Here is a 26,487-nt window from a genome sequence, read left to right on the forward strand (position 1 = left end):
GCCATTTTTAAAATAAAAGCAGCTGGGAATCTTGGAATAACTGATCATAGGGAGAAGACAGCTGCCTGTTTTGCCCACAACTCTGAAGACGCATACACTGATGGTTTCCCCATGATAAGACAGGGGAAAGCATTGCACGTACTAGAGCTGCAAGACATTGGAAGTAAAGGTACAGAATGAGTATGCATTTGCCAAGTCATCCCTTGTGTGATCTCATTGGATGGTGGAAATCAGACAATATCAATAAAGAATTTATTGCATTTCTTTTCTTTTTCCTTTTTGATTTCTCCAAATGAATATCTCCAGTAACCACACATTTAAACAAATTTGTAATTATATGACTTGAATATTGATGAAGGACTGTCTGCAACATGTCTGCAACCCACCTGATGTTTAGTCTCAATATGTAAGACTCATATTTCTCACAGTAATAGATGAAAGACATGAACAGGACCCTTTTTGTGGTGACCCCAAAGTTTTGGAGTATCTTCCCCAAGGAAATGTGGCGGCCCTTTCTATTTTGGCCTGTAGACGTTTTAGAAGGCTTCTTGATTCTAGTCTACCTTTGGGTTAATTTTAGTGTGCTCTTCTTTTAACTAAGGTTTGCTTGATGCATTTATTATCACCTATTTATCATTTTAATTATTTTCTCAGTGGCTGGTCCTACTCTATGGAATTCTCTCTCCATGGGAGACTAGGCTATCCCACTCCCAGCTTTTTTTTCACTTGCAGGCAAGATTTTTCTGTCCAGGTAGGCTTTTAATGTGTAATCACTTGCAGGGCCTCCTCTGATTGTGAGAGGGTTCTTTTTAAAAAAAACAACAACTCCTTTTTGTATGCATTTGAATGACTTTATAATGTTTTACACCTTTGCTCAGAGGGGGTTTGCCATAGCCTTCCCCTGAAGCTAAGAGCATGTGACTTGCCCAAAGTCACCCAGGTTTTCATTCCTGAGCTGGGAATTGAACCCTGGTCTCCAGCGTCCTAGTCCAACACTCTAACCACTACCCCACACTGGAGTACACCAAGATAAAAAGTCCAAGCTGACCTTGTGGACTTAAAGAATGAACCTACTTTCATACTCTCCTACCTTCTTAAAGGACTACAAACAGTGACCACTCTCTCTTTATCCAAGAATATGATTATGATTAGCCCGCCCAGTCATGAAGAATCAGGACAGGTTACAACTGTAAAAGAATACATTACAAAACAAATAAAATCCATAAATAATCCCAATCCTAAAACAAAAGCAACATAAAATAAATTACACTATAAAACCATTATTACAATAAAATCGGTAAAAAATTAGGGGGAGGAATATCTTGACACTATAAATGCTGACTATAGACAAAATACAGAGAGAAATACTGAGAACAGAATACAGGACTTCTGTCTCCTTTTGGGATAAAGTCAGGATGTCAATTAAATAAATGAGTAAATATTCCTGGACAGATTTCCATTTTTCAGGTTACTCTACCAAGCTCCCAGAAATGAGCAAATACATAAATACATGTGAAATTAAAACGTAATATTATTACTAGAAGTTCAATAACTTTTGCCGTCATTGGTTGAACTTTCACAGACCTAGGAGGAGCACAACAGAAAACGGAAGGGTTCATGTAAAATCTTTACTCTTTTTGAATGAAAGTTGAGGATTGTTATTTTTCAGCAAGTTTAATTCTGTGCTAGTTCCCTAGGTGTTCCCCTACAAAAGTAGGAAATGAGAAGAGGGCTCAAGTAGACAATTGGCTAATTATGCACTATGGGTATTGTAGGCTTGCACTGAGGGGGATTTAGAACTGCAAAGGTAGAAATAGCATGTGTGTAACTACTTGTGAAGCACATTACAGTTTACAACTCATTGCTTTTTTTAAAGCATATTTAGAAATTTGACAGAGGCTCAAGAAACTTTTTAAAAAACAGTAGAGTACACATTGTAAAGAAAGCAATAATGATGTGTGAAGTATGGTTTAATATATGGCTAACAGTCTATTGACAGATTATATTGCCAGAGGAAATCACAACATCGCAAAGTCCAAAGGAACGCCTATGGACCTTTCCAGAGAATATTTTCTTAGCATTCTATTGCTATCAGCTTTTTTTCTCTGTATAATTCTGTGCATTGTATTGTTACATAACTTTTCCCTTATAGCACCCAGTACTGTGATATATTCTATTGACCAACAGTATGTCTATGGCCAAGGAAATGTGTTATTTCCTGCAATATAAGGAATTCATGTTGGAAAAGATGTTTGTATTTCCTATGTCCCTGGAAGATCATTTGTGCTGATGTGAGTTGCCCCATTGTAACTATAAATCACATCAATATGAAGTTATATTTTGAGTAAGTTACTTGAGCAATAGAGGTTGTGGAGGACTCTTTTGGTGATTAGCTGCAGAGGATACCTTCAGTTTCATGCCTTTAAAAAATGGTATCATACAGCAAATACAAGTTCATGGATAAAACCTTTACAGTGGTATTTTCATATATGTTCTATGTGTGATGGCAACATTTTCTTTCTTTTTTTGGTCACCATTCTTTTTTTAAAGCCTACTCTGCATTTGTTTTGTCATCATTGTTTTGTGCCTTCAAGTCATTTCTGACTTATGGCAGCCCTATTACTGTGTTTCTTCCTTATGGTAGCCCTATCGCAAGGTTTTTCTTGGCATGATTTCTTCAAAGGAAATTTGCCCTTGCCTTCCTCTGAAAGAAAGTAACTTGCCCAAAGTCACGCAGTGGGTTTCCATGGCAGAGTGGGGATTCAACCTTTCGTCTAGATATTCTTTCTTTAAAACCAGGCTGTAAACTTCGGGGGAATTGCTTTGAAGGAATATTTCAATGTTATTCAAAATATGAAAGTTTTGTAGAGTTAAAAATTCTAATAAAGTACTTAGTTGAAATAGGAGATTGCTGCTTTTGTGGTTGCTTTTGTTGTTTTCATTGATTCTGGTGAGTGCCTTGCTCCAGAACTGACCTTCAGTATGGAGAACTGATACATGTTACTGCTATAGCATAACATTTATGTATTGTAAATGATGGACCAGATGGTACACAGCAGAGAAGTATTCCAGCTCTTTCACTCATGGAGTCCAGCTTCCCTCACAGCCAATGACAGAATTGTACCCACACACAAATTCTACCCAGACTTATCCCTCTGGCTGGCAGACAAATCAAATCCCTGTTGCTACACATATTGGGCACCTGGATCATCATGCACTCCCTCCCATGCTGACATAAATGGAAGATGGATCCCCAGCGGTTATATAGTGTAGAAGTAAACAAAGAAAATCAAAGTGCATAAGTGTGGCCCATCTCCCCTCACTAGCAATGAGAACTGTACAAGCAAGTTAGCAACAGAGAAAAGTTCATTCCCGCAACAGTTCCCAGACTTCACATCTTTTCCCAGCCTCCCAACAAGTGCAAAAACTATCCAGTGAAGTCACTAATACAAATGAACCCTTTCATGCCACTGGGCAGTTGTTAACCTTTGGCAACAAGAACTCCAAAACTCATCTGACTGGTGGCAGACGCCCAGCTTACAACAATGGCATTTTTGTTTCAATGTGATTTTTGTTTTTTAAAGTTAAAACACCCAACTGGAGAAGGGAAAAGCCATGACTAGATTTTGTGGTTCGATGCAGGAGTGAAGCAATGGCAGTCCTCTGCTTTAGCACAGTGTTGGGATGGCTCCTCCTTTCCAGGAGGCTTGGCCCAGCCCCAGGTGAGAGGCAGGAATCACCCACCAGTAAATTAGACCTGTGTTTGAATTCTTTGGCTGACAGGCCCCAGCAAGAGTGACCCGAACCAGGTTTCACTCTACTTGGTCGTAGGGGGGATTGGTCTCTGCTCTTGTGGTCACTTACCAGTTGCTTCTATTGTAAGAGCAGGACTTCCCAGAGCATTGAGGTAGCAGGACATGAAGACGATCCAAGAACAAATTGATGGTGGTGGTGACAATTCTGGGTAGTAAGCAGCAATGGATGAGCAAGCATCCAGTTTGGAGGGGAAGGCAGTTGCCACAACAACCCATATCTTTCCTTCATATATTTCACAGAGCTGGGTTTATCCCTTGCTATCTCTTATTAATTGGACTACCCCCCCCCCCCAGCCTAGCACCACTTTGCTAACAGGCTGCAGTGAAGTCTCCCCATGGTCCAGGTGTTACTCTTGGTATTTAATACCAAAACAAAAAAGCCACTCTGTTCAAAAATCCCTCAGCTGTTCAAAAATTCCTCAGCTGGATGGCCATCAGTCGGGGATGCTTTGATTTGGATTTCCTGCATGGCAGGGGGTTGGACTGGATGGCCTTTGCGGTCTCTTCCAACTCTATGATTCTATGATCCTTAACTGGTCTAGGCTAGAGATATCAGTAAATCATTAATATATTGCTGGCATACTCAGGACTGGCCTTGCTGAAGCCATGGGTTGGGGGAGGGTGTCTGGTATTATACCCCTTGTATGAATGTAGCTTCCTTCCTGCCACTGTTCTGGTCTTTTGCCTGCTTGTTATGCACACTGCATCAAAGAAAGCAGCTGATTTCCCTGTGAGTGCTCTCATTTTCATTGGGGACAGCTGTATTACCACCTGTTATGTGTGTGTGTGTTCTAGTTTCTCACATGTAAGTAGCTGGAATTATGTCATCCAAGAGAATGCAGAAAACTCCATTGGAGCTATTGTCAAGGACCCAGGGCCAGTCTTGCCTGCCTCAGAAATCATGGGTGGACCTGACACTAGTGGAAGGGCATAGGAAGGGCATTTTGCTCCAGCTGTTTTGAAAACTGGTGGGTCAGCTGCTGGTCATTTGTAATCTACTTCTTCCATTTATATTGTATGTATCAGTGTGTTATTTTCACAGAGCAGAACTCACTTCTGAACATGCAAGTTCCATCACACTCAGAGAGTTTTCAGTAGTGCTGCCCTGTTTGTGGAATTCTTCCCCAGAAAGGCTCACCTGGCTCTAACTTTATGGTCTCTTTAGCACCAAGTGACAATATATTATTCTTCCAGGCATTTTAAGGACTGTTTTAGTACTTTTATTTCTCCTTATTGTTTTCATTTTATTTTGCTGATGGTTTTACTATGAGTGGACTCTCTTTGTGCTACAGAACTTTTACCACCTGCTGCTGAATTATCTTTATGCTGTTTTATCTAGTGCAGTTTTAACATAAATTCTCCCAGAGAATGTAGATTATGGAGAGATCTAAGTGCATAATAAACAAACAAACAATATAAGAACAAAGAAACTGTTCAGCTCTCGGTCAGTCAAATAAGAATTACATATACTTTCTCTAGCAGCTCCTTGAACAGATGTTAAAAAAATCAGAAATCCATTTCAGCAGGATTAGGTTATTACAATTCACTTTCCACCATGCTGAGATTCTGGAGTGTAAGGACCAAGGAAGGGAATCAAAACAGCACCTGGCACTAAGGCAGGAAAGTGAAATGGTTTAAAATGTCTCTGAATGTGAATGCATGGGGATTTCCAGAGATTCAGGGCCACACCTGGGTCAGCAACCTGTCCTGTATCCAAGAATTCCTGAGGGTAAAGTAGAAATATGTGTTATGTTTTTAAAAGCTCTAGACAACATTGTAACAGCACCGCAGTAGCTTTTCTGAGAACATGGGGAAAGTGATACCTGTTCTACTGCTCCATGTCAGTAAGCTTCTAAAGATATGGGAGCATTATGGCAGGGACTGATAGCAGCATTACTTGATGTTCCTAAGATCTGAGGTGTTAATTCCTCCCGTAATCATTTCTAACCCATGGCCTTTGATGTGAGATTCGTTCCAAGCAAAATAACACTAGTAAAGCAACTTCACATTATCATCACTTTGATAATATGAAAGGACAGGAAACAGCAAGCCTGCAGCCTTCATCCAGGTTCACATTTTAGCACTAGTCAGACGATCTCCCTGTATAAGCCTAGCCAAGTTTTAAATTTATCAGGGGAGATTTTCCTCAGTCCTACCACCATCATGGGCATATCTGAGAAGGAAAGAGACTTCATGGTGACTGGTCCCAGGTTGTGGAATTCACTTCAGCAGGAGACTCAGTTAGCCTCTCTTTCCTCTTTTTCTACCAGTAAGCAAATACCCTTCTGTTCAGGCAGCCTTGGGCTCATAATTCATGTGGCAGATGGGCTGTTTTTCTCCCTTTGTAAAATTATGTTTCATACTGTTTTGGCTTTATGTTTTTAATAGAATTTTTGTATGATTTTTAACTTTTGTACTGAGAGCTTTTAGATGTACATTTTTTTTTAAATTGGGCATAAGCTGGCAGGGGGTGATATTAAATGTTAAATACATACCTATGTGCAGGATAGAGTTTGCTAAAAATGAGGAAAGGGGCCAGTCAAGACTCACCACGCTTTGGTCATCACTCCCTTCACATACAGCTTAATTGTCTGAAGTGCTCATTTTCCATGGTTCTTTATTACATGGAGAACCTCTACACTGTGCTTTCCAGACTGGATACTGGAGAGGTCTCTCATACACCTTTAAAAGCTATCTAAAAGAGCGAATTTTAGCAAGGATTGCTTGTCATGCAACTAGGTAATGAGCAGCATTTGTTGAACTTCCTTCTTCTATATAACCATTAATGGCACAAGCGCACTCTCCAATTGCCAATCTGGCAAGCCTACACCACACAGAGGTGGCACTCTTCATGCTATCAGTATCCAGTTGAATAGAGTGGCAATAGAGAATGTGTCTCCTTTCTCACACATTATGTTAACCTATGCTGAAAGTCTGCATAGGGGTTGTACCTCTTTAACAACAAGTCTCAGTATTGCCATAGATTCTTGTTCAACAGTTACTCTGGGTGCCAGCCAGGCCATTAACACCGGTTCTGAGCTGAGTAGGCATGAATATTAGTATGTTGAGGGTAGGGGAAAATGGGGCTGTTCCAGATGTAACAAATGCAGGCTGATAAATCACCTGAGAGCCAGCTGGCATACTTGTTTGAATGTTGGACTGTGACTCTAGAAACCGCGGCTTGATTCCCCACTGAGGAATGAAACCCACTGGGTGACTTTGGGCAAGTCATACACACTCAGCCTCAGGGAAAGGCAATGGCAAACCTCTTCAGAACTAATTTTGCCAAGAAAGCCCATGCCAGGTTCATCTTAGGGTTGCCATAAGTCAGAAACAACTTGAAGGCACACAACAACAACAACAACAAAAACAACTTATCACCTCTATGAATCCACACGTGCTTCCATAAACACACACTTTTGAGTCACTGTCCTTGTCTTTGTGTCTAATTTAGCATATGATGGGTTACCTGGTTGATAAGTAAAAACCTAGTTCAGAGATTGTAATTTAAAGAACCCATGCTTGCTTCAGCAAACCTGAAGCAAGGGAGGACAACAAGACCAAAGGAAGAATAAATGAGCTCTTTTTGCCAGTGGATAGAAAAAACCTGGCTATTAGCTTGAGATCATTACATCTGAACCTGGCCTATGTAAAGGAAAGTGTGTCTCACTCATTGGAACTGAGAAAAGCAGTAAGATAAAAGCAATCCATCTTTGTATCTGGTTCTCAAGATTCAGCTAAGCCTTTATATGGCAGAAAGAATAACATAATGGGGACAGTCTGACATACTGAATTTATCATTTGTCAGGAGCTTCATTGCTGCCTGCCTATGATCCTGACATATATCCTGAGTATTGGAGGAGGGAACTGCTACTTACTGTATCACAAGTGTCTACTACACCTGCCAGAAATGGGATAAATCTATTTGTTTCCTCATTAACATTTGTTACCCACCCTGTGCACAACATAAGGGAGGAAAACAGAATAAAAATATTGCTTGCAGACAAAAGGCAAGGTGGAAAGTCTCAATATTTTCACTCTGTGCCAGACAGAAATGTGCTAATGATTCCAGGAAATCAGTGTGTGTTTGCAAATCCCCGTAGTGCAAAACAGTTCATTTGTTACAGAGAATTTGAAAAGAGTTTGGAGCCAACTCTGTGAGCAGAATTCCTCCAGAGATATGTCATCTCAGTTTCTCTCCCTCTTTCTCCCTCTCTCCGATTTAGTTATATACCGCTCTTATTTATGCTGAGCAGGACAAATTATGTCCAAAATGTATTCTTTTATTTTGTATACAAATCAAGCCATGTCCATGCAGATCCTCATTTCCAGACCCTTATATAAGCAAGACTATTTTTAATCTCATCTACTGACGTTTGTCACTCTCTTCCATGCAGCGTGGTTAAGATCATTTTTTTTAAAAAAATCAAAGGCCCTGATCTAGCCTTTTGAGGGCGCAAAAAGGAGGCACAGAAAGTGGCTCCTTTTTGTGGCTTCAAAAGGGCGCCATAGCCATGGTGGTGCAGCTATATGGTGCTGCATCATATGGATGCAGTGCCAGAGGAGCATCATGACACCACGCACCATGTGGAGCGGTGCACAGCATCATGGCATCCTGGTGGCAGAGTTAACAACACCCTGACTCCACCCCCAGGCCAGCCTTTCAGTGCCTTAGTAGTGGCTTTAAAGCTAAATGTTTAACTTCATGGAGGGTAAATCAATCCTTGGATATCTGTTGTGATGACTAAATACTTCCTTCAGTGTTTTCATTGATTTGTCTCTGTATAATAAGATACTTGGGAGCATAGATAGGAGGTCATGTCTTGCTGGTGAGCTTCCCAGAAGTATCTGGTGGTTCACTGTGTGTTAGGTGGACTTTTGTTACAGTACGATTTTTCTTACAACTTAGTACAATTATTGATTTCTATAAAGGCTGTGTCCGTACCATATAAAGAGAAATTGAGTAATATGTAAGGTCTTATTTGCCAGGAGAATATATTGATGCTCTTGGCCACTGTCACTTCTGTGAAGCCTCCTGTTCTAAGTGCACAGGACCATCTTCAAAAGATTGCATTGGCTGTGTTTCCACAAGGTAAGTGATTTGTTATTAATTTGTAGTGTTGGTCTCTAACCCCTTTTTGCTTTGAGTCACTTGTAAACTGAAGATACATTTGGCATATAGGGAAGCAATCACATGACTACTCTACCATATGTCAAAATATTAATTTAAAAAACTGTTATTTATAACCTGCTTCTCTGTTAGAAAACATTGTGTCCAAGGAGATTCTATTTCAGTTTCATACTACAGTTAATATGAATATCTTCCATTATTATTATTATTATTATTATTATTATTAACCTTTATTTATGAAGCGCTGTAAATTTACACAGCGCTGTACATGCAATCTTTTTAGTTAGACGGTTCCCTGCCCTCGGGCTTACAATCTAAAAAGACATGACACAGAAGGAGAAGGAAGTGGTGGAGGGAGAGGGTAAGAGGTCCAGCAGTTCCTCTCTACCTCCGAGGCCTGGACCAAGGCAGATGGACAGGAGGGAGGGCTTGGCTTCAAAATGGAAGGTTAATCTTCATCCAGGGAAAATATATACTTTCAAGTAGGATAATACAAATACAATATATAGCAATACAGGAAATGGTTTGATAAACAGGCACTAAAAGAACATCAGATGGTAAGCGACAATTATGCAATGCCTAGGAAGGCTTCTCTGAACAGGATGGTTTTCAACTCCGTTTTGAAGCTAGTTAAAGAAGTGATGGCTCTTGCTTGTGGAGGAAGAAGGTTCCAGGAGTGAGGGGCAGCAAGTGAAAAGGGGCGAATCCGGGATGGGGCAGAGGAAATCCTGGGCTGGGACAGCAGACCTTGACTACCTCAACGGAGGGCCCTGGTGGGAAGGTGAGGAGAAAGAAGGTCTGATAAGTAAATACACAACCTATATACATAGATGCCTGTCATACCTTTAAAATGCGCCTACAGTTAACGCCTCACCTAAAGTTCAGATTTCACCTGGGTTCTTACATATCTCTCTCTTAATCTCTTGCTCGCTCACTTCCTCTTGCTCTTTCTTTTTCACATCCTATAGCTATGTTTCATTTTTTCCTTATCTCTTTTTGTCAGCATTATACAACCTGACATTCTCTAGATTTGTTTGACTACAATTCCCATCCTCTTTTACCACTATGGGAATGGTGAGAACTACAACACATCTGGAAAACACAGGTGTAGGAGAGGTTGCTTTAAATTGCTTTTTGTAGGTTTTTCAGGCTATGTGGCCATGTTCCAGAAGAGTTTCTTCCTGATGTTTTGCCAGCATCTGTGGCAGGCATCTTCAGAGAATGCTTGCCTGGAAAGGAGTTGGGTGTGTTGCTGTGTGACCCTGGGAAGGCAGGAGTGTTTTGCAAGTGTGTTGTTCTGTTGCTAATGGCAGGCCTCAGGGTGGGAGGGTCTGCAAAAGAGGATTGGTGTCTGCTTGATTAGTTATATAGATTGTTCACTTAGGGTTGAGGAAAATTTAACAGGATAGTAATGGAAACAAAAAACAAATGAAATGTAACCAATTCTATTTCATATAGAGATGAGACACAAGGATAATAGAAAGAAAGTGCTCTGAAGCATGGTGTTTTATTTTATTGGAAACAGACCCTCTTATAACTCAGAATCTCTTGGGTCCTCTATATCTCCATGACCTTTAAGTGGCTTGGACCAAAACAAGTAATGAAGGAGACCTAGGTAATTCAGCCTGACATTCAGCAGAGATGAGATTCTTTTTACTTCTGCAAAATATTGTGGGTCATTTTGCTCTGAAAAAATTCTGGGTAAATTGCTTACACAGAGCCATGTTTTATGTTGTGTTCATTCTGCCATCAGAATATTCCTCATATTTTTGAAAAGACCATTTGAAAAACTTTTTTTTAACTCTTCCCTTTCCTGCTTCCTTGTATTTACATCTACATCTCAGTTTAAAGAAGAAAAACAATGTATTCCTTAGCACACGCACACACACGCACAAACAGATCTTATGAAGAATTCAAACACAAGATCTTCACTGTCAGACTAGATAATGAGGACATGTGACATTAGGTGTTGTTAGTTAAAGCAATTTGAAGAGTTTATGGATTCTCTGTCATTCCAACTTATACACCAACTCTTTCATCTGAATGTGTTATGTTGACTGGAGGTGTTGTATAAACCACTACAGCAAATAGGAATGTCTAGCTCTTCCTCCGAAAATGTAATATATTCAGCATCTTTTGTTAACAAATGATTGCCAGTACTCACGACCTGAGTTCTTCAGTGTCAAGGCTGTCTTCATCGTCATCTTTTTCTTTGTCTCCTCCTCCTCCTGTTTTATATCCAGCCTTTTTTTCTCCACCTTAGGACTCAAGTTATTTCCAGAATTAAAAATGACATGAACCCAGTGAAAATGGAATTATAATTTAAGAATTAAAAGTAGTTAAAAAGGAATAAATAAGAAAAGTGCAGCACAATTATTAAAAACTATTTCCTCTTCAAATGTCAGTACCTGAAAATCTGTTGAAATAAGCCTTCACCCACCACTGGAAATAGGCCATGAAGGGAAATAATCCAGCCTTTATAGGAACTGTACCTCAGGTCTTGGGAGCACCTATCAGAAAGTCCCACCAGATGTACCTGTGAAAGTAGGTGGATGTGAAGGTGATGGCCACTATCCCACCACTTCTTCACTGCAAGACTCGAACTCAGGACTCTCTTAAATGTCTCCTGCACTATAACTCTCTTTAGATGCCAGCCCTCTGAAGTTACAATTTCCCCCCCCAGCTTGGCACCAACTATTCTTTGACAGTCACACACCCCCTAAAACTAAAACACTTCTCAATGTTGGTAGCATTTTTAATATGTTTCTGATATCACTTCAGACAGCTGCTTGTTGAAACAAAGGAGTTTATCACACGGAGGACCTTCCGTGTGCTAAATGTCATGCAAGCGCCCCTCAAATGTCACGCAAGTGCCATGGGTGTGATCCCCCATGGCGCTACGGAAGTGGAATTGCAGCTCTTGCTTCGTTCCCGTCATACACTTGTAACCGGGGGAGCCTCCTGGAGTGCTTTTCTTGTTAACGATCCGCGATTCCACTTCCATAGCATCATGGGGAATCACACCCATGGTGCTTGCATGACATTTGGTGGACGTTTGCATGACGTTTAGCACACTCCATGTGATAAACGCCAAAGTAAGAAATGTATTTACAAGTCAGGCTGAATACAGTATCTCTTTTAGTTGATGGTGTTCACAATGGATACGGTGTATAAATTTTTTATTAGTTACACTGTTTATTTATTTATCTTGTTTTTGTAATTGTTTCTTTATAGCTCTCTCTCTCTCTCTCTCTCTCTCTCTCTATATATATATATATATGTATGTATATATATATATATTTCCTTACAGACTAATTTCACACAGAACCTTTATTAAACTTTTCTATCTTATAACCCTTCTGGTTATAATATAATATAATATATAATTAATAGCACTCTTCATCTCTTTCTTGGGTACCTAAAACCCTTTCTAACTGTCCCTCACAGCAGCGTATCCTCAATGGCCCTTCACCGCTCAGGGCACACTAAACATCAACCCCTTTCAAACCTGCTCCTCCCTCTTATATACTCACTCCTGGGAGCAGCCTCCACTTTTTCCTGGCTTTGCTACCAATGGCTAGTGCCAAGGTTCTAATCTGCCTGTTGCCTCCACTGTGGGATGCAGAGGAGGGCCTCCCCTGAAGACACCAAAGCCCAGGCAGATTTGTGTGGACAAATATAGTCCTTCACATAACCTGGATGTAAACCATATAGGGCTTTATAGACTGTAACTAACATTTTGAAGCATGCCTGCAAACAAGCCTGTAGTCAGTGCAGTTGATGAAACAAGGGATAACCAAAATAGTCAACAATCTGGATGCAGTTCTTTGGACCAGTTGAAGTTTCTGAATATTCTTCAAAGGCAGTTCATGTAGAGCAAATTATGATAATCCAAACAGGATGTAACAAAATTATGTGTCAACATAGCAAGTTCAGACATCTCCAGGAACAAAACAGCTGCTGCACCAACTTTAACTGTGCAGATTGCAAATGTACTCTTAGCTACTGCAGCAGCCTGAACTTCCAGACTCCGGGTTGAGTCCATGAGTTTGATCAAGCTTCTTTTTTTTGACAATGGGCCTCTATTTACTGTCACTAATTTAATGTAAATGCATGCAAAGATACTTTGCTATCATTAAATGTACAAGGCACAGCAAGGAATAGATAACAGGCATGGGAGTTTCCTTCCAGGTAAAACTATTCATAATTAATTTGCTCTGGCCTGTCACTTGTAATGGCAGGTTAATGCACTTCACTTGTAAAACATTATTCTCACAAGTAATTTAAGGTAGTTAAAAGGGAAATGCATCATCAGAAAGAAGGCAAGAGAGCACAGACTACATAAAAGTTGTATATGCTCATTTATATGTATAGATGAAATTTAGAGTTACTACAGTTTAAATAGACATATGGTAGAGCAGAAAAACTGTGAATGGGTGGCTTGTGTATCTACTCAATCTTCTTGTCAGAGTCAAATTGAGGAACATCAAATCCTTGCTCCTCCTCCTTGTAGTTTTTAAACATTAATCCAAACTTTGGCAGGTTACAGACTGCCGAAAAGCGGCAGTCTGCTGCCACCGCCGGTTGCAGCGTCCGGGAACCGCAGCAGCCAAACGGCTCAGTTCCTGGACGCAGCAAAGAAGGAGCGTGAAAATCACGCTCCTTCCTGGCCCCCGGATGTGATGCCTCGCACTCGCGGCATCATATCCGGGGCTTGACATGCGGACGCAGAGCGTCCGCTACGTCAAGATGGTGGCAGCCGTGTGGAACGGCCACCACCATTTCGTACGGACTCAGTCCGTGCTAGGGTTAGGGGCATCTGGAAGAGACGCCCCTTTCTAACCCTAGCACGGACTGAGTCCGTCCTAGGGTGCCCGTCTGTAACGGGCCTTTGAATTTCTGAAGGGGTACTTTTTTTAAAAAAAAAAAAAGTCCTCAGTGATGCAAGGCACATGACCACTTTTACACTTTAGTTTGCTTCTTGGAATGGGTAGCAGGCATATCGCCTTGGAACTAGATCTACTACAAGAAAGCAGTCCAGCCTGCTATTTTAAATAAAAGAGAAAATTATCTTCATGACCAGTTGACACACATTGCAAGGGGCATTTACAGAAAATCAGTAGATGCTCAATAAGCTACTCTCCTTCCCATAGTAAAACTCAGAAACAGAACCCTAATCAAAGGTGAAGGCTATGCCATTTGATCCTACAAAATCATAGGGGAAACAACCAACATACAGAGTTAGATTCTTGACAACTGAAGTCATGTTCAGAATCAGAACTTTCAATTTCAGAGAAAAACCAAGCCAACAGAGAACTATAATTGATTTAAAATCATGTTCAGAATAATTCTTAATTTGAAAGGAAAGACCTGGCATACTCCAACAAGTCTGAAGACCGTAAAGGGATCTTTGATGATACTATAACTCTGAGTGTCTTTCTTCCTTTCACTTTAACTATAATAATTTCAATGAATAGGAGGCACCAGTACAACATTTTAGCATTCACCTTTGATAACCGCAGGATATAGAAAACTATATATTCCGTGCTACACATCAAAATGCTTGAGGGCATTTTTAAAGCAGGTCATTTGAGATATAACAGTGGCACTATATGAATAAATGTAGTTAGTGACTCGATTAGTCCCAGATGCAATGGGACACTCATAACAGTGCTGGGGTTTTTGGCCTCTCCCATCAGCTCTCTCCACCACTGAAAACCAGTGGAGTTTTTCACCCTTTGAGAACCAATTTAAAGACATTTAGGGTATGTGCAAGCTTTAGGAGGATGAGAAGACTGACTTGTATTCACAGATGCTGCTTCTATGAATACAATAACTGCACTGGAAACTGGCCTTAATTAGTTGGTTAATAAGTTTCTCTGTTGGTGTTCCACAGCAGACTGAGCCCAAAGTGGCTGCTAAAAAACATCATTTGTCAGAATATATCACATTTCCTCCCTTTCCCATTTCAGTGAAATAATAAAATGGAAGATAATTGAAATGAGGCTCAGCATTTGGATGACAAGTTCATCAGGGACAAACACATTGGCCCAGAAGCTGATTTATTTTTTAACTGCCAAAAGCAAAAACTTATCAAAAGTATCTACTGTTAAATGAGTGCTAGGATTTCTTGAGATTGACACTGCAAACCTGACAACAAACTACAATAGAATCTTACAGCAAATGCACAGAGATTTATTTATTTATTTTTTTACTGGTAAGGTCTGTGAAAACATATTGATTTTTCACTTATTTTAGTAGCATCTTGGAATACTTCAGTAGCTCAGGCATGGAAATTGATAGGCATGAGATCAGTGATGACTGCGAAGATCTGGCTCCAGATGGCAATATAAACGTGAAGTTCAAAGCTTAACTAGCCATACCCTTTATCTTGCCAAATGTCATAAACACATTCCACGTAGAAAGAACAAAGTGCAAAGAATAAGGAATATAACTTGAACATGGCAGCAGCTCTCCGGATTTGTTTGAACTTGTTTTTTAAAAGGAAAGTATTACTCTGTTACTTGATCCTTGTTTTATACTCCCCCCTTTTCTTTTGTAATAGATTTTTGGAGGATGGACACTGTGTTCTTCAGTGCCCTAAAGGGAAATTTGGATTGCAAAATCTGTGTCATTCATGCCACCGAACCTGTATGGAATGTACAGGAAGTGAACCGAACAAATGTACTGCTTGTGGGAAAGGTAAGAATCTTCTCTTTTGCCATTTCTGTTCCCTTAATTTTACTTCAAACTCCAAAGTGGATAGTGCAGTAATTGATATGATTTTGTTCTGACATCAGGAATTGATTTTATTTTACATTTTGTACAGAGAGCCAGTGTGGTATAGTGGTTTGAGAGTTGGGCTACAACTCTGGAGACCAAGGTTCAAATCCCCACTCAGCCATGGAAACCCATTGGTTGACTTGGGGCAAGTCACACTCACTCGCCTCAGAGGAAGGCAAAGGAAAAACCCCTCTGAACAAATCTTGCTAAGAAAATCCTGTGATAGAGTTGCCTTTGGGTTGCTATAAATCAGAAAAGTATTTGAAGGCATGCAACAAGATATTATATACAACTGGAGCTTTTTTTGGTTTTATTTTTCCATCACACCAGAAAACAAGTACAATATTAAATTCCAGGTATCCATACTGGATATCTACAAAAATCTGTTTGTTATCCAATGTGTTCAAAGAATAACAAGCTCTTGCGCCAAGTCTTCTATAGTCTTGGGATGTTTCCAGACTAGGCTTATCTTGTGCAATCATTCAAGGAATTTTACACAGCATCTAGACATCATCATCATCTTCCATTTGAGTAACATTCTCTTGTTTGTGCACTGGCCTTCTTTCTCAGTTCAGAGAGAATTCAATGTATTTTGAATGGTAGTGCTAGGAGTTATAAGTTGGTTACTTGGTCAGTAACAGTAACAAGGGCAGTCAAGGATTCTAGGATACAGTGAATTACATTCTTGGGTAAAATATTAATGTTCATCAATATCTTACATCTTATACATCAGATACATAACTAAGGCCCTGTACAAACGGGCAGGAAGGGGCGGCGAGATGCCGCTCTTTTCTGCCTTGGATTGGTGCCATGGCAAACGAACACCCTAGCATGGATCTAGCCTCTGAAGAAGCACCATAGCTGATGCCTTGATCATGCCCCTTTGGTGCAGCCCCGTTTGGGTGCTGTGCCAAAGGGACATCATCAAGGCATGCGCCTTCTGAACGGGTGTGCGCAAAGATGGCACCCAGGCAGTACGGGGAGGGTTGTGAGCATGGGGATGCTTACAGTGTGACCCTTAACATCTGCAAGGGAGGGCTTTCTCTCAGTCCCACCACCTTTACAGGGACAGTTGGTAAGGCCTCAGGAGACAGCCTTTTTTATGGCTACTCCCAAACTGTGAAACTTCCTTCCATGGTAGGGTTCAGTTGACCCCCTTCCTGCTCTTTTCCACCAGCAGATGAAGACATTTTTATTTAGGCAGGCTTTTGAATTGTGAATTTCATGGAAATGTAGTTGGTGTGTAAATGGTGTGCTATTTTCTAATACTTTTATTTTAATTTAAACCACATTCTAAATATGTGTTAGTGTTTTAACTGTTTTCTAGCATGTTTTTAATAATAGTAACATTTAATTCCTTTTAACTTTTTTGTATTAGCTTTCAGTGTTTTAGCTTTTAATTTGTTGTAAGCCACTTTTGGGAGAAAGGCGGGATATATGTTGAATAAATAAAAATAATAAATAAATAATTGATGTAGCTGCTGGCTGTTAAGGTCAGTTTCATGGCAATAGTGCCACAATCATTAATATGTAGTCTTACTAAATACAGTAAATTATGGATGTGTAACTTTAGGTTATGAAAAACCAGTCAATGTTTTACAGGCACTACATAAATCCCTTGTTCGTTTCTGGGTGCAAATCAAAGTGTTAGTTTTAACCTATGAAACTCTATCATAGATGGGTCCAAGCTATCTGAAGCGACATTTTCTCCTACATGAGCTTGCATGGCCTTTGAAATTTTCCTGGGAAGCCCTGTTTTAATCTCTCCATCATCTGTAGCATGTCTAGAGCAGATACAAGAGGTTTTCTCAGTAACTATTCCCAGAGTCTACAATGCCCAAGCAAGGGAAGTGAACTTGCTTCCCTCCCTATTATTTTTCTTTTGGGGTTTTTAAAAATATGTATTTAATTAATTAATTAGATCTTTGCCACTTGATCTCATTTGCTCTATAAGGGTTTTCTCTAACTGGAAGGGTGCTGTGATTTTCCTTTATTTTTTGTTTTAATTCTTTTATTCATTTTATGTTTTAATTGTATTTGTACTATTTAATTGTAAGTCACCTTGATTCTCATTCATTGGAGAAAGACCAGATATAAACAGGACGAACAAATAAATACATAATGAAAATAGTGAAACATTGCATGCTTTGTTCCATCACCTTGACACTGTACTTCTTGCTGTGTGATTTGATCTTAATTTTGTCTATTAGATTGAAGGCAAACATGTGATGGCAATCATTTCATATATTTGTTGGTTACCTCTATTTATCATTTCTAAAGACTGAGCCTTCAAGAAAATGCTAAGTTTGTTCAAGGTTACTACAATTGCATGTGATTAGGTCTACTGCTACAGAGCAGAACCAACCATATATGATGGATGACAAATCAACATAACCTTTGTTCTATACTACAGCTCCCATAATCTTGAACTGTTGGACAGTTGTTCTATACTACAGCTCCCATAATCTCGAACTGTTGGATATACTGGGTGAGGCTGATTAGAACTGTAGTCCAAAACATCTAAAAAGTGTCAGCTGGGAGTGGTTGATCTGAACTATGACTATTTCAGAATGAGGAAGAAGGGAAAAGTGTACTTGCAGAATATTGTGCACACAGGCACTACATGGAAGGAATTAAACATAAGAAGATATCTAAGAAATAATCATCCAGTCTAGATAAGGGGAACATGAACAAAGTCTAAGAGATGATAACATGCACAGTTCACAAATACCAGTAGGGCAGTGCTTTTGTCTTTCTGTCCTGATAGTAAAAATAGTTAATACTTGGTTGCCCACTGCTGCACTCAAGCGTGCTGGGCTAGATGCTGACAAGTAAATTGCCCAGTATAAATCGAAACTACAAGGCAGAAAGACAGTCTCAGCAAAAATATTCACTTGGCTCTTCCCATCTTTGTCGTTGAAACAACAGCCATTTCAAAGAAGGGAAGCCAATTCATTTCTCACTCAGATCCAGCTCCAAATGAATTACCCTTAATTGGTTATTGCTGTTGTTGATTGCCAACAAGGCAACTTTGACTTATGACAACTCAATGAATGAGAAACCTCCAAGGCCCCCCGTTATTAACTATCCTGCTCGGTTCTTGCAAACTCAGGACTGTGGACTCTTTGATTGAGCCTATCCATTTGTACTACAGTCTTCTTCTTTTCCTATTGTATTGCACTTTATCAAGCATTATTGTATTTTCCAGTGAATCATGTCATCTCATGATAGTCCAAAGTACTATGACCTCAGTTTTGTCATTTTAGCTTCTAGGGAGTGTTCAGACTTTATTTATTCTCTGAGCCATTTTTCTGTCTTTTTGGCAGTCCATGGTATCTCTAGACCTCTTTTCTAACAGTACACTTGAAATGGGTTGCTTCTCTTATTATCAGCATTTTTCACTGTTCACCTTTTATAACAAAACATCAGAATTGGGAATAGCGTGGCATGAATGGTCCTGAGTTTACCATTTAATTATATCTGTTTACATCTGGTCTTATCTAGTTCATTCATAGCTACTCTTCCAAGTCCTTATTTTTTTCTGATTTCTTGACTGCAATCTCCATTTTTATTTACAGCTAATTCAAGGTAGAGAGAATCTTTAACTATTTTTACTTTTGTTTCACTCACCTACTCTAAATAATAAAAAATAACGATCTGTGGTCATTATTTTTGCTTTCATAATTGTGGGCGGGGTCCCCGGTCCGGGGGTGACACCAGCTGAGGTCGGCTCCATGTTGCGGTCCCCTTTTTAACAACCCCAAAACAAGGGCCAAACAAACTCATGCAGAAACCGGAAGTGGATGCTGAAACAAACAAAACTTTACTGGGTTGCGTCACCCTGGCCTGCAGGTTCCTCTGGACCCCAAGTTACTTCACTGGAAAGTCCCGGCCTGCATTTACAACTTAAGGTCTCCTCGCGGTTCACAGCATTCTGGGCCACGGGGGTCAGTAGGCCCACTCGTCCTGCTCCCTTGGGTCAAACCATTCGGGTGGTGAGACTTCTCCTCGGCGGCGGCACACCCTGGCTTCCCACCACGTTTCCTCTCCTGGGCCTGGTTCTCCTCGGGAATGCCCTAACCTGGAGTTCACTGGTTCTCCATTCCCTGCTCCTTCTCATCTAGGACACGGTGGATGAGCTACAAGGGCGGGCCCGACGCAGATTCGGCCTCCTACGGGTGGACTCCCTCGCCCCTGCAGAGCCCCGCTGGGGATAAGGCCGTCTCCTCCTCTCCCTACTCCCACGCCTTCACTGCAACCCCATCTTCCGCGTGCTCTCCTCCCTCCTGGTGCCTCACCCTCCAGCCTTATATCCTCCCTTGGGTCCCTCTCCTCTCACCTGGGCAGAGATCCTAATTCCTTTCCAGCCCACAACTGTGTTCTCTCCCTCTCTTTCCCTTCCTGCCTCCCCAGGGTCTGCCTACCCTCCCGCAGCCCGCTCAACCCTCTCAACTACTCCTTTACAATAATGTTCAGGATTATTACCCTGCTTTCTTCCTTGACTTTTATCAAGAGTTGTTCCAAGTCTCTGCTATTTTCTGCTAGTAGGCTTTGCTATAATCTCTAAAGCAGAAGATGATTTTCTTACAAAAATCTTTGGTATATGCCATTAGCCAAAGTATGCTTGCAATATCAATCATAGTGCTTCTTCTTTTTTCTTAACCCAGCTTATATGGTATTTCTCACTCCATATACCCAAGTATTTGTTGTAAAATCTTGGGCATCACTTTCCTTTTCTTTGAGCAATACCAATCTGTGGGCCATTATTTTGTTTTTTGTATTTGTAGTCAAATTTTATTAGAATTTGGATAGATTCTCTCTCTGCAGTTTGCAACAGCTCTGTTGATGTGCCATCTGCTGCTGGTGATTTATTTCTCCTCCCCAAATTACTTTGTTATTTAGACCTCTACAGAACACCTTTTATCATTTTATGATTCGGCCCTGGATTCCTCTAGTTAATTCACCTTCAAGAAGGGAAACAAAATTTGCCAGGTACTCCAAGCCAGCTGATCTTCCCTTCACTCACATATATGTTGGCCATGCATCTTCTTTGGCAAGAGGGTTCTCAGAGGACAGTCATCTTCTTAAAGGAGTCCTTTCTTGAAAGATTGATGAGTACATAAGTCTGATTTAAGGAGAAAAAAAACATAAGGAGGAGGATCAGGGATTCTAAATTTACACATCCACAGAACAGCAAACAGACAATCCCCTGGTCACAGTGTTCCCCATTCAACTGAAATGTTTTATAATTCTGATAAATTTTGCATCTCTACCTATAAATTTTGCATCAGTACATTAAATTAACATATGCAATTTGGTGTCCTCTTTTGTGGTAATGTGTAAGTGGACACCCCACTCACACACCTACATAATACCAACTTTGGGGTAAGTGGAAGTTGGAGATGAGGTTGGAGACAGGGTCCCAGACTGTTATAACAATGACAGTATAATAGGAAACATGCAGATGGTGGATCAATAGTTAGCCACATTAATGTTGTTGGGTCAGCCTTGTTCACTCACCCTTTCTGCACAAAATATAGTGTCCAAAAGAGGGGCAGGAAGAACCCCATTTCCATCCCTAAACTAATGAATAGGTGTGTACATTTAGATTGCAAGAACCATCCTGAGAGCATTCTAGCTAACTAGACATTCTGCATTGATTTGTACTGTAGGGTTTTCCTCAAAGCGGATATGTGTATATTATGAGTTCAATGAGAGTCATTAATCCAAACACCAAATTCAGAGAAGTGGGGGAAAGTTTACCATGTCCTCATTTGTTTTTGAAGATTACAGTGCATCAAGATAACAGATTAGAAAATTATGTATACTTCTTCCTACTTTTTGCTCTACTGACCCTTTTCCTTCTTTTCTTTATCCAGTCCTTTTGTCTTTGCCTTATATAACTTACTTGATGAACTGTTCTTTCACAAAAAGTATTTTTTTCAGGCTGTTTTAAGCATGCTGTCATGCACCTTTTGTTAAAGAAACCATCCTTGGATCCCTCACTTGTGTTAATTATTGCTCTGTGCTAGTCCTCCAGTTTCTCTCTAACATTTTGGAGAGAGTGTCATTTTTCCAGCTGAAGCCTTATTTGATCACACATGATTTTCCTATTGATCCATTTCAGTCAGGGTTTCTGACTCATGTACTAAACATGCCACTAAACTAGTGGCAAAGGCTTAGCATCAAACATTGTGTTGATCCTACTGGATCTCTGTGCAGTCTTGGATAGTTTGGTCCATTAGATCCTTCTGTTATGGTTGGACATATAATTAGGAATAGCAGAAAATGTTCCGTCCTGGTTTAAATCTTTTTTGTTGGACTATTCATTTGCTGTTTCTTTTCAGGGATCAATGTCAACAACTTTCCCTGTAACTGAAGGAGTACCTCAAGGATCAGTATTGGGTCCTCACCTTTTATCGTTTTATATGCTTCCCCTTGGATCTCTTATTACAGAAGTGGGTTTTCAATATCACATTTACACAGATGTCGCTCAGATTTTTCAGAGCTTTGATTTAATTGATGTTGCTGTGTGGAAGCCCATGATGGAATGCATGCTGAGTGTTTCTATGTGATTGACCATTCAGCATCCTAAGTTGAACATGGATAAAACAGAGATATTGGTGTTTCAACAAGTAGCTCCACTTTCATGCCTTCTACTTACAGGGTGATGCATTGGCCCTCGTCTCAGCTCAGTAACCTTAGAGTCCTGCTGGAGGTTTGTTTGTCTCTACACCCCTTTATCAGGCAACTGCAAAGGCATATAACTTCCATCTTTTAAACATCTCCAGGATCTGTAGGTTTTGACTATCAAAATTGCCCAGGTTATCTCATGCTTGTAATAGCTTATTGACAGGTAAGCTTTCTTTCCCCCCTGGTTTTAATCCAGAGTAGTGTCCTTTGTACTCTTTTAAATCTCCCTAAATACTTGCATGTCTCAGCTCCTCTCAGATTCCCTCCACTGGCTACCAGTGTAAGCCAGGGTTCATTACAAGCTTCTGGTCCTGGTATTTAAGCACTATAACCTCTCCCAGTACCTGGCAGCTCAGCTAGCATGATATGTACAGTGGGCCTTTGTTATCCACTAGGGTTTGGTTTCAGGACCTCCCATGGATAACAAAATTTGTGGATGCTCAAGTTCCATTAAATACAATGGCATAGCAAAATGGTAGAATTGAAAGATATAGCCATGTTAGTCTATAGAATTAGTCCATACAGCTATCTTGTAGCACCTTTAAGACTAAATGAAAGAAAGAAATTGGCAGCATGAGCTTTTGTAGACTACAGTCTACTTCCTCAGAGTCGTTTGGTGTAAAATGCAAAATGGTGTCCCTTATATAAATGACAAAATCAAGGTTTGTTACCTGGAATTTATACTTTTTTTAGTACAGTGGATCCTTGTTATACGCTGGGGTTTGGTTCCAAGATCCCCCGTGTATAACAAAATCCGTGTATGCTCAAGTCCCATTAAATATAATGACATAGCAAAATGGTGTCCCTAATAAAAAATGGAACATCAAGGTAAATTTATACTTTTTTGGAACTTTTTCAAACCGTGTATGCTTAAATCCGTGTATAAAAAATTCGTGTATAAGAAGGGCCGACTGTATTTTAGTGTTTTCAAGCCCTGGCTGCTTGAATCCATGGATAAAAAATCAGTGTATAAGGAGGGCCGACTGTACCATCTAAGAATCTAAGAACTACAGGTAAAGAATTCTTGGCAGTTCCACTAATGTATAAGGCTCTGTCAAGGCTGCAAGGATTTCAGGGTCCAGCTCCATGTTTGTGGAATGGTTTTCCTTTGTCTCTCTGGCTGAAGGAGGATCGTACCCATTTTCACCAAGGGTTGGAGACTTCTCTTTAATTCACCAGATTAACCTGCTGAATATGCCTAAGGCTGTCAAGACAAGTAGCATCTGGTGCGGTAGTGGGGATTTTATTTTTAATTTGCTTTATTGTTTTGCATTTGATTATACAGTCAGCCCTCTATTTTCATGGGGGTGCATTCAGGACCCCCCCACACACACACACACACGTGCAAAAACAGAGACAGATTTTGAAGTCCCATAGGCTTGAATGGGACAAGTGCCCACAAGTGCATGTGCAGTGTGCACCACAGGGGCACTTCCCATTGAGAATAATGGAGGTCACCCCTTCATGAATAATCAAGAGCGCGGATCTCAAGTATGTGAGAAAGGAGGGGCAACTGTATGTATCTAGTGTTCTACTATTTGGTGAAAAGGCATTATAAATAAACATTATTATAAATAAATCATATATACAGCACAGTCTTGTGCATTTGTACTCAGAAGTAGTTGTTGCTGAATTTGATAGAGCTTATTGTGTGGGCTTTAGATTTCTTACCAGAAAGTGGAAAAAGTTTTAAGAAGCCTCTCAATGTCACAAAATGCTTAGATAAATACATCATCAGGTATAGGACAATGTAGGTCTCAGGCCTTAAAGATTTTCTAGCATGCTTGATTTCTTTTCTCTTCTCTTGTCTTTTCTTTTACAGATGAGCAAGATAATATGCTCTTTCTGTACCAGGGAGAGTGTAGAGAGAGCTGCCCTGTGGGACACTATCCTTCAGAGATGAACAATACATGCATGCCTTGCTTTGACCACTGTGAAGTGTGCCTTGATCAGAATGAGTGCGAGAGATGCTTTGAAGGATACTACCTGACTGATAACACCTGTCAGAAGATTGAATGTAGAAAAGGTAAACCTTAAAACAGAACTTGAAGACACCTATAACAAATTGCTCACTAAGGTGTCAAGCAGATGGAGAAAAGGAGTCCCAAAGTCAGCTGCTCCTGTGGTCCCAAACAGACCACCATAGCTTCTCACCACTCCTTTTTCCAGTGGCTTCAGGCCTCATTAGCCAGCCTCAGAATGGCTTCTGGCCACTTTGAGGGCATGCATTGTATAAACACTATGCCCCTGAAGTGTCCAGAAGCCACTTTATTTAGCCTGTCTGCTTTGGATTTTAATCAAGTTGAGCATGGGGAAAGAGCACAAAGGGACCCCTATTCCAGGTGTAGGCTGTGTGCAGCACACCAACTGAATGCCAAAGCTTTTCTCTTAAAATGTATGTATCCATAAAACTGGCCAAGCAGGAAGGAGATGGATCACTGGGTGGAGAAGAAAAGCCTTAAGACATTACAACATTTATTTATTTAGAGTATTTATATCCTGCTCTTCAACCACAAAGACTGTCAAAGTGGTTTACAGATTGTTAATTTGACAGTTCCTTGCCCACAGGCTTACAACATGAGCACCTGGGGACTAGTGTGATTGGGAAGTCATTGACAGATTTTCCCCACCAATAAAAAGGAATGCGGCAGCAATGGGTTGGGGACATACCAGGTATAGGTCCAAGGCAGCAGCAGGTGACAAGTGTCACGAAAGCCACTTTTTTTCCAGGTCTAATCACAATTTAAAAGCCACATATATTAATCTCCTTAGTGCAGCCTTTCCCAAAAGGGGTGCCCTCAAGAGGGGATGGATGACACATCAGCTTGAGCCACCATTTTCACTGTCAGAAATGATGGGATTTGGATTTTGAAACACCTGGAGAGCATTAGCTGGGAGAACATTGCCTTAACATGTGAAAATTACTTCCCTTCAGTTCTAACAGAAACCAGTGAAGAGAAAAAGCTACGTTTAAATACTCTAAAGCTTATATGCAAAGAAATAGTTATGCTTTGTTCTGTGTAAAATGTCTCTGCTAAACATATAACTAAGCAGCATGAAATTCTTTCCCCCCCAATCCAGTTTCTCAAATCTCAACTGTCAATCTATTTATTTAAAAACAAGCCAAAACAATGGGTTAAAAAAGGTAATACCTTCAAGGTCTCAACTTTATGTCCTTGACAAATCGCTGGCATTATCGAGGAAACATTAATAGTGTAATTCTGTATGTGTCAACATAGACGTAAGCCCAACTGAATTCTGTGGGCTTACTCTCAGGTTAGTGGGTATTGAGCTCAATTACTCGTGATATTGCTGCTGCAGTTAAAATGAATTTCATTTTAAATGTGAAGGCTCATTTAAGGCAATACAAACACACCAATATTTATATTCTCTTTCCATTGCTGTTCAGCATTTCTATGAATATACAGGACTGCTGACAGGAAGTCATGACCCCCAAACCTTGAGAATGTAGGCAGGCTTTTTAACCTCCAGAGGAAAGCAAAATGAAATAAAACAAACCATTAGTTCAGTGGCTTGCTTACATCCCTAAAATGTGGCAGTGTCAGTTACTGATGTTTGGAGCTGAAAATACAAATAAACAGTTTCAGTTCATGCAATAGAACAGAATTGGGCCAAGGCAGATTTACTCTCTTGGTATCCTTTAAAAGCATGTCATCATGTGCAGCAGAAGACCTGAACAGACATTTTTATTACAGGTCTGTATACAAGCCTTTTGCTGTGAAATTAATCCTTTCTCCCACCCAGAATCTGAAACTTGCTTAGTGAATAAAATAAATCTTGGTCAGGCACCCTGCCACATCTAGGTTGCACACAGTTTCAGGCAGACAATAAAATGTTGGCAGCAGAGACAGAAGTGATTGCGTTAATATGGAGAAGCCTTATTTTCTCAGAACAGCTAAACTAGCTCCAAAGCCAGAGCTCAAAACATGGAAGGGAAAATGGATGCTCCTTACTAGGATATGAGAATTTCTATCAGCTGTGACTGGATTGTATGCCTATTGCCATACCCCTACCCCCCACGGAATGAAATGAAATGAAATAAAT

General features: G+C 40.3%; 1 protein-coding gene across 1 annotated transcript in view; it reads left to right on the top strand.

Moving 5' to 3' along the window:
• LOC149286005 (proprotein convertase subtilisin/kexin type 5-like) overlaps positions 1-26,487 on the top strand; it is a 352,398-nt gene that overhangs the window by 275,462 nt on the left and 50,449 nt on the right. Inside the window, exons 21-23 of the mRNA XM_089494526.1 lie at positions 8,805-8,907; positions 15,512-15,648; positions 24,245-24,448. Coding sequence (XP_089350652.1) covers positions 8,805-8,907; positions 15,512-15,648; positions 24,245-24,448 — 444 coding nt within the window. The remainder of the gene's footprint in view (positions 1-8,804; positions 8,908-15,511; positions 15,649-24,244; positions 24,449-26,487) is intronic.

This window comes from Sceloporus occidentalis, unplaced genomic scaffold (assembly GCF_023333645.1).
Source record: "Sceloporus occidentalis isolate IW3139 unplaced genomic scaffold, rSceOcc1.0.p SCAF_73, whole genome shotgun sequence".
Lineage (NCBI taxonomy): Eukaryota > Metazoa > Chordata > Lepidosauria > Squamata > Phrynosomatidae > Sceloporus > Sceloporus occidentalis.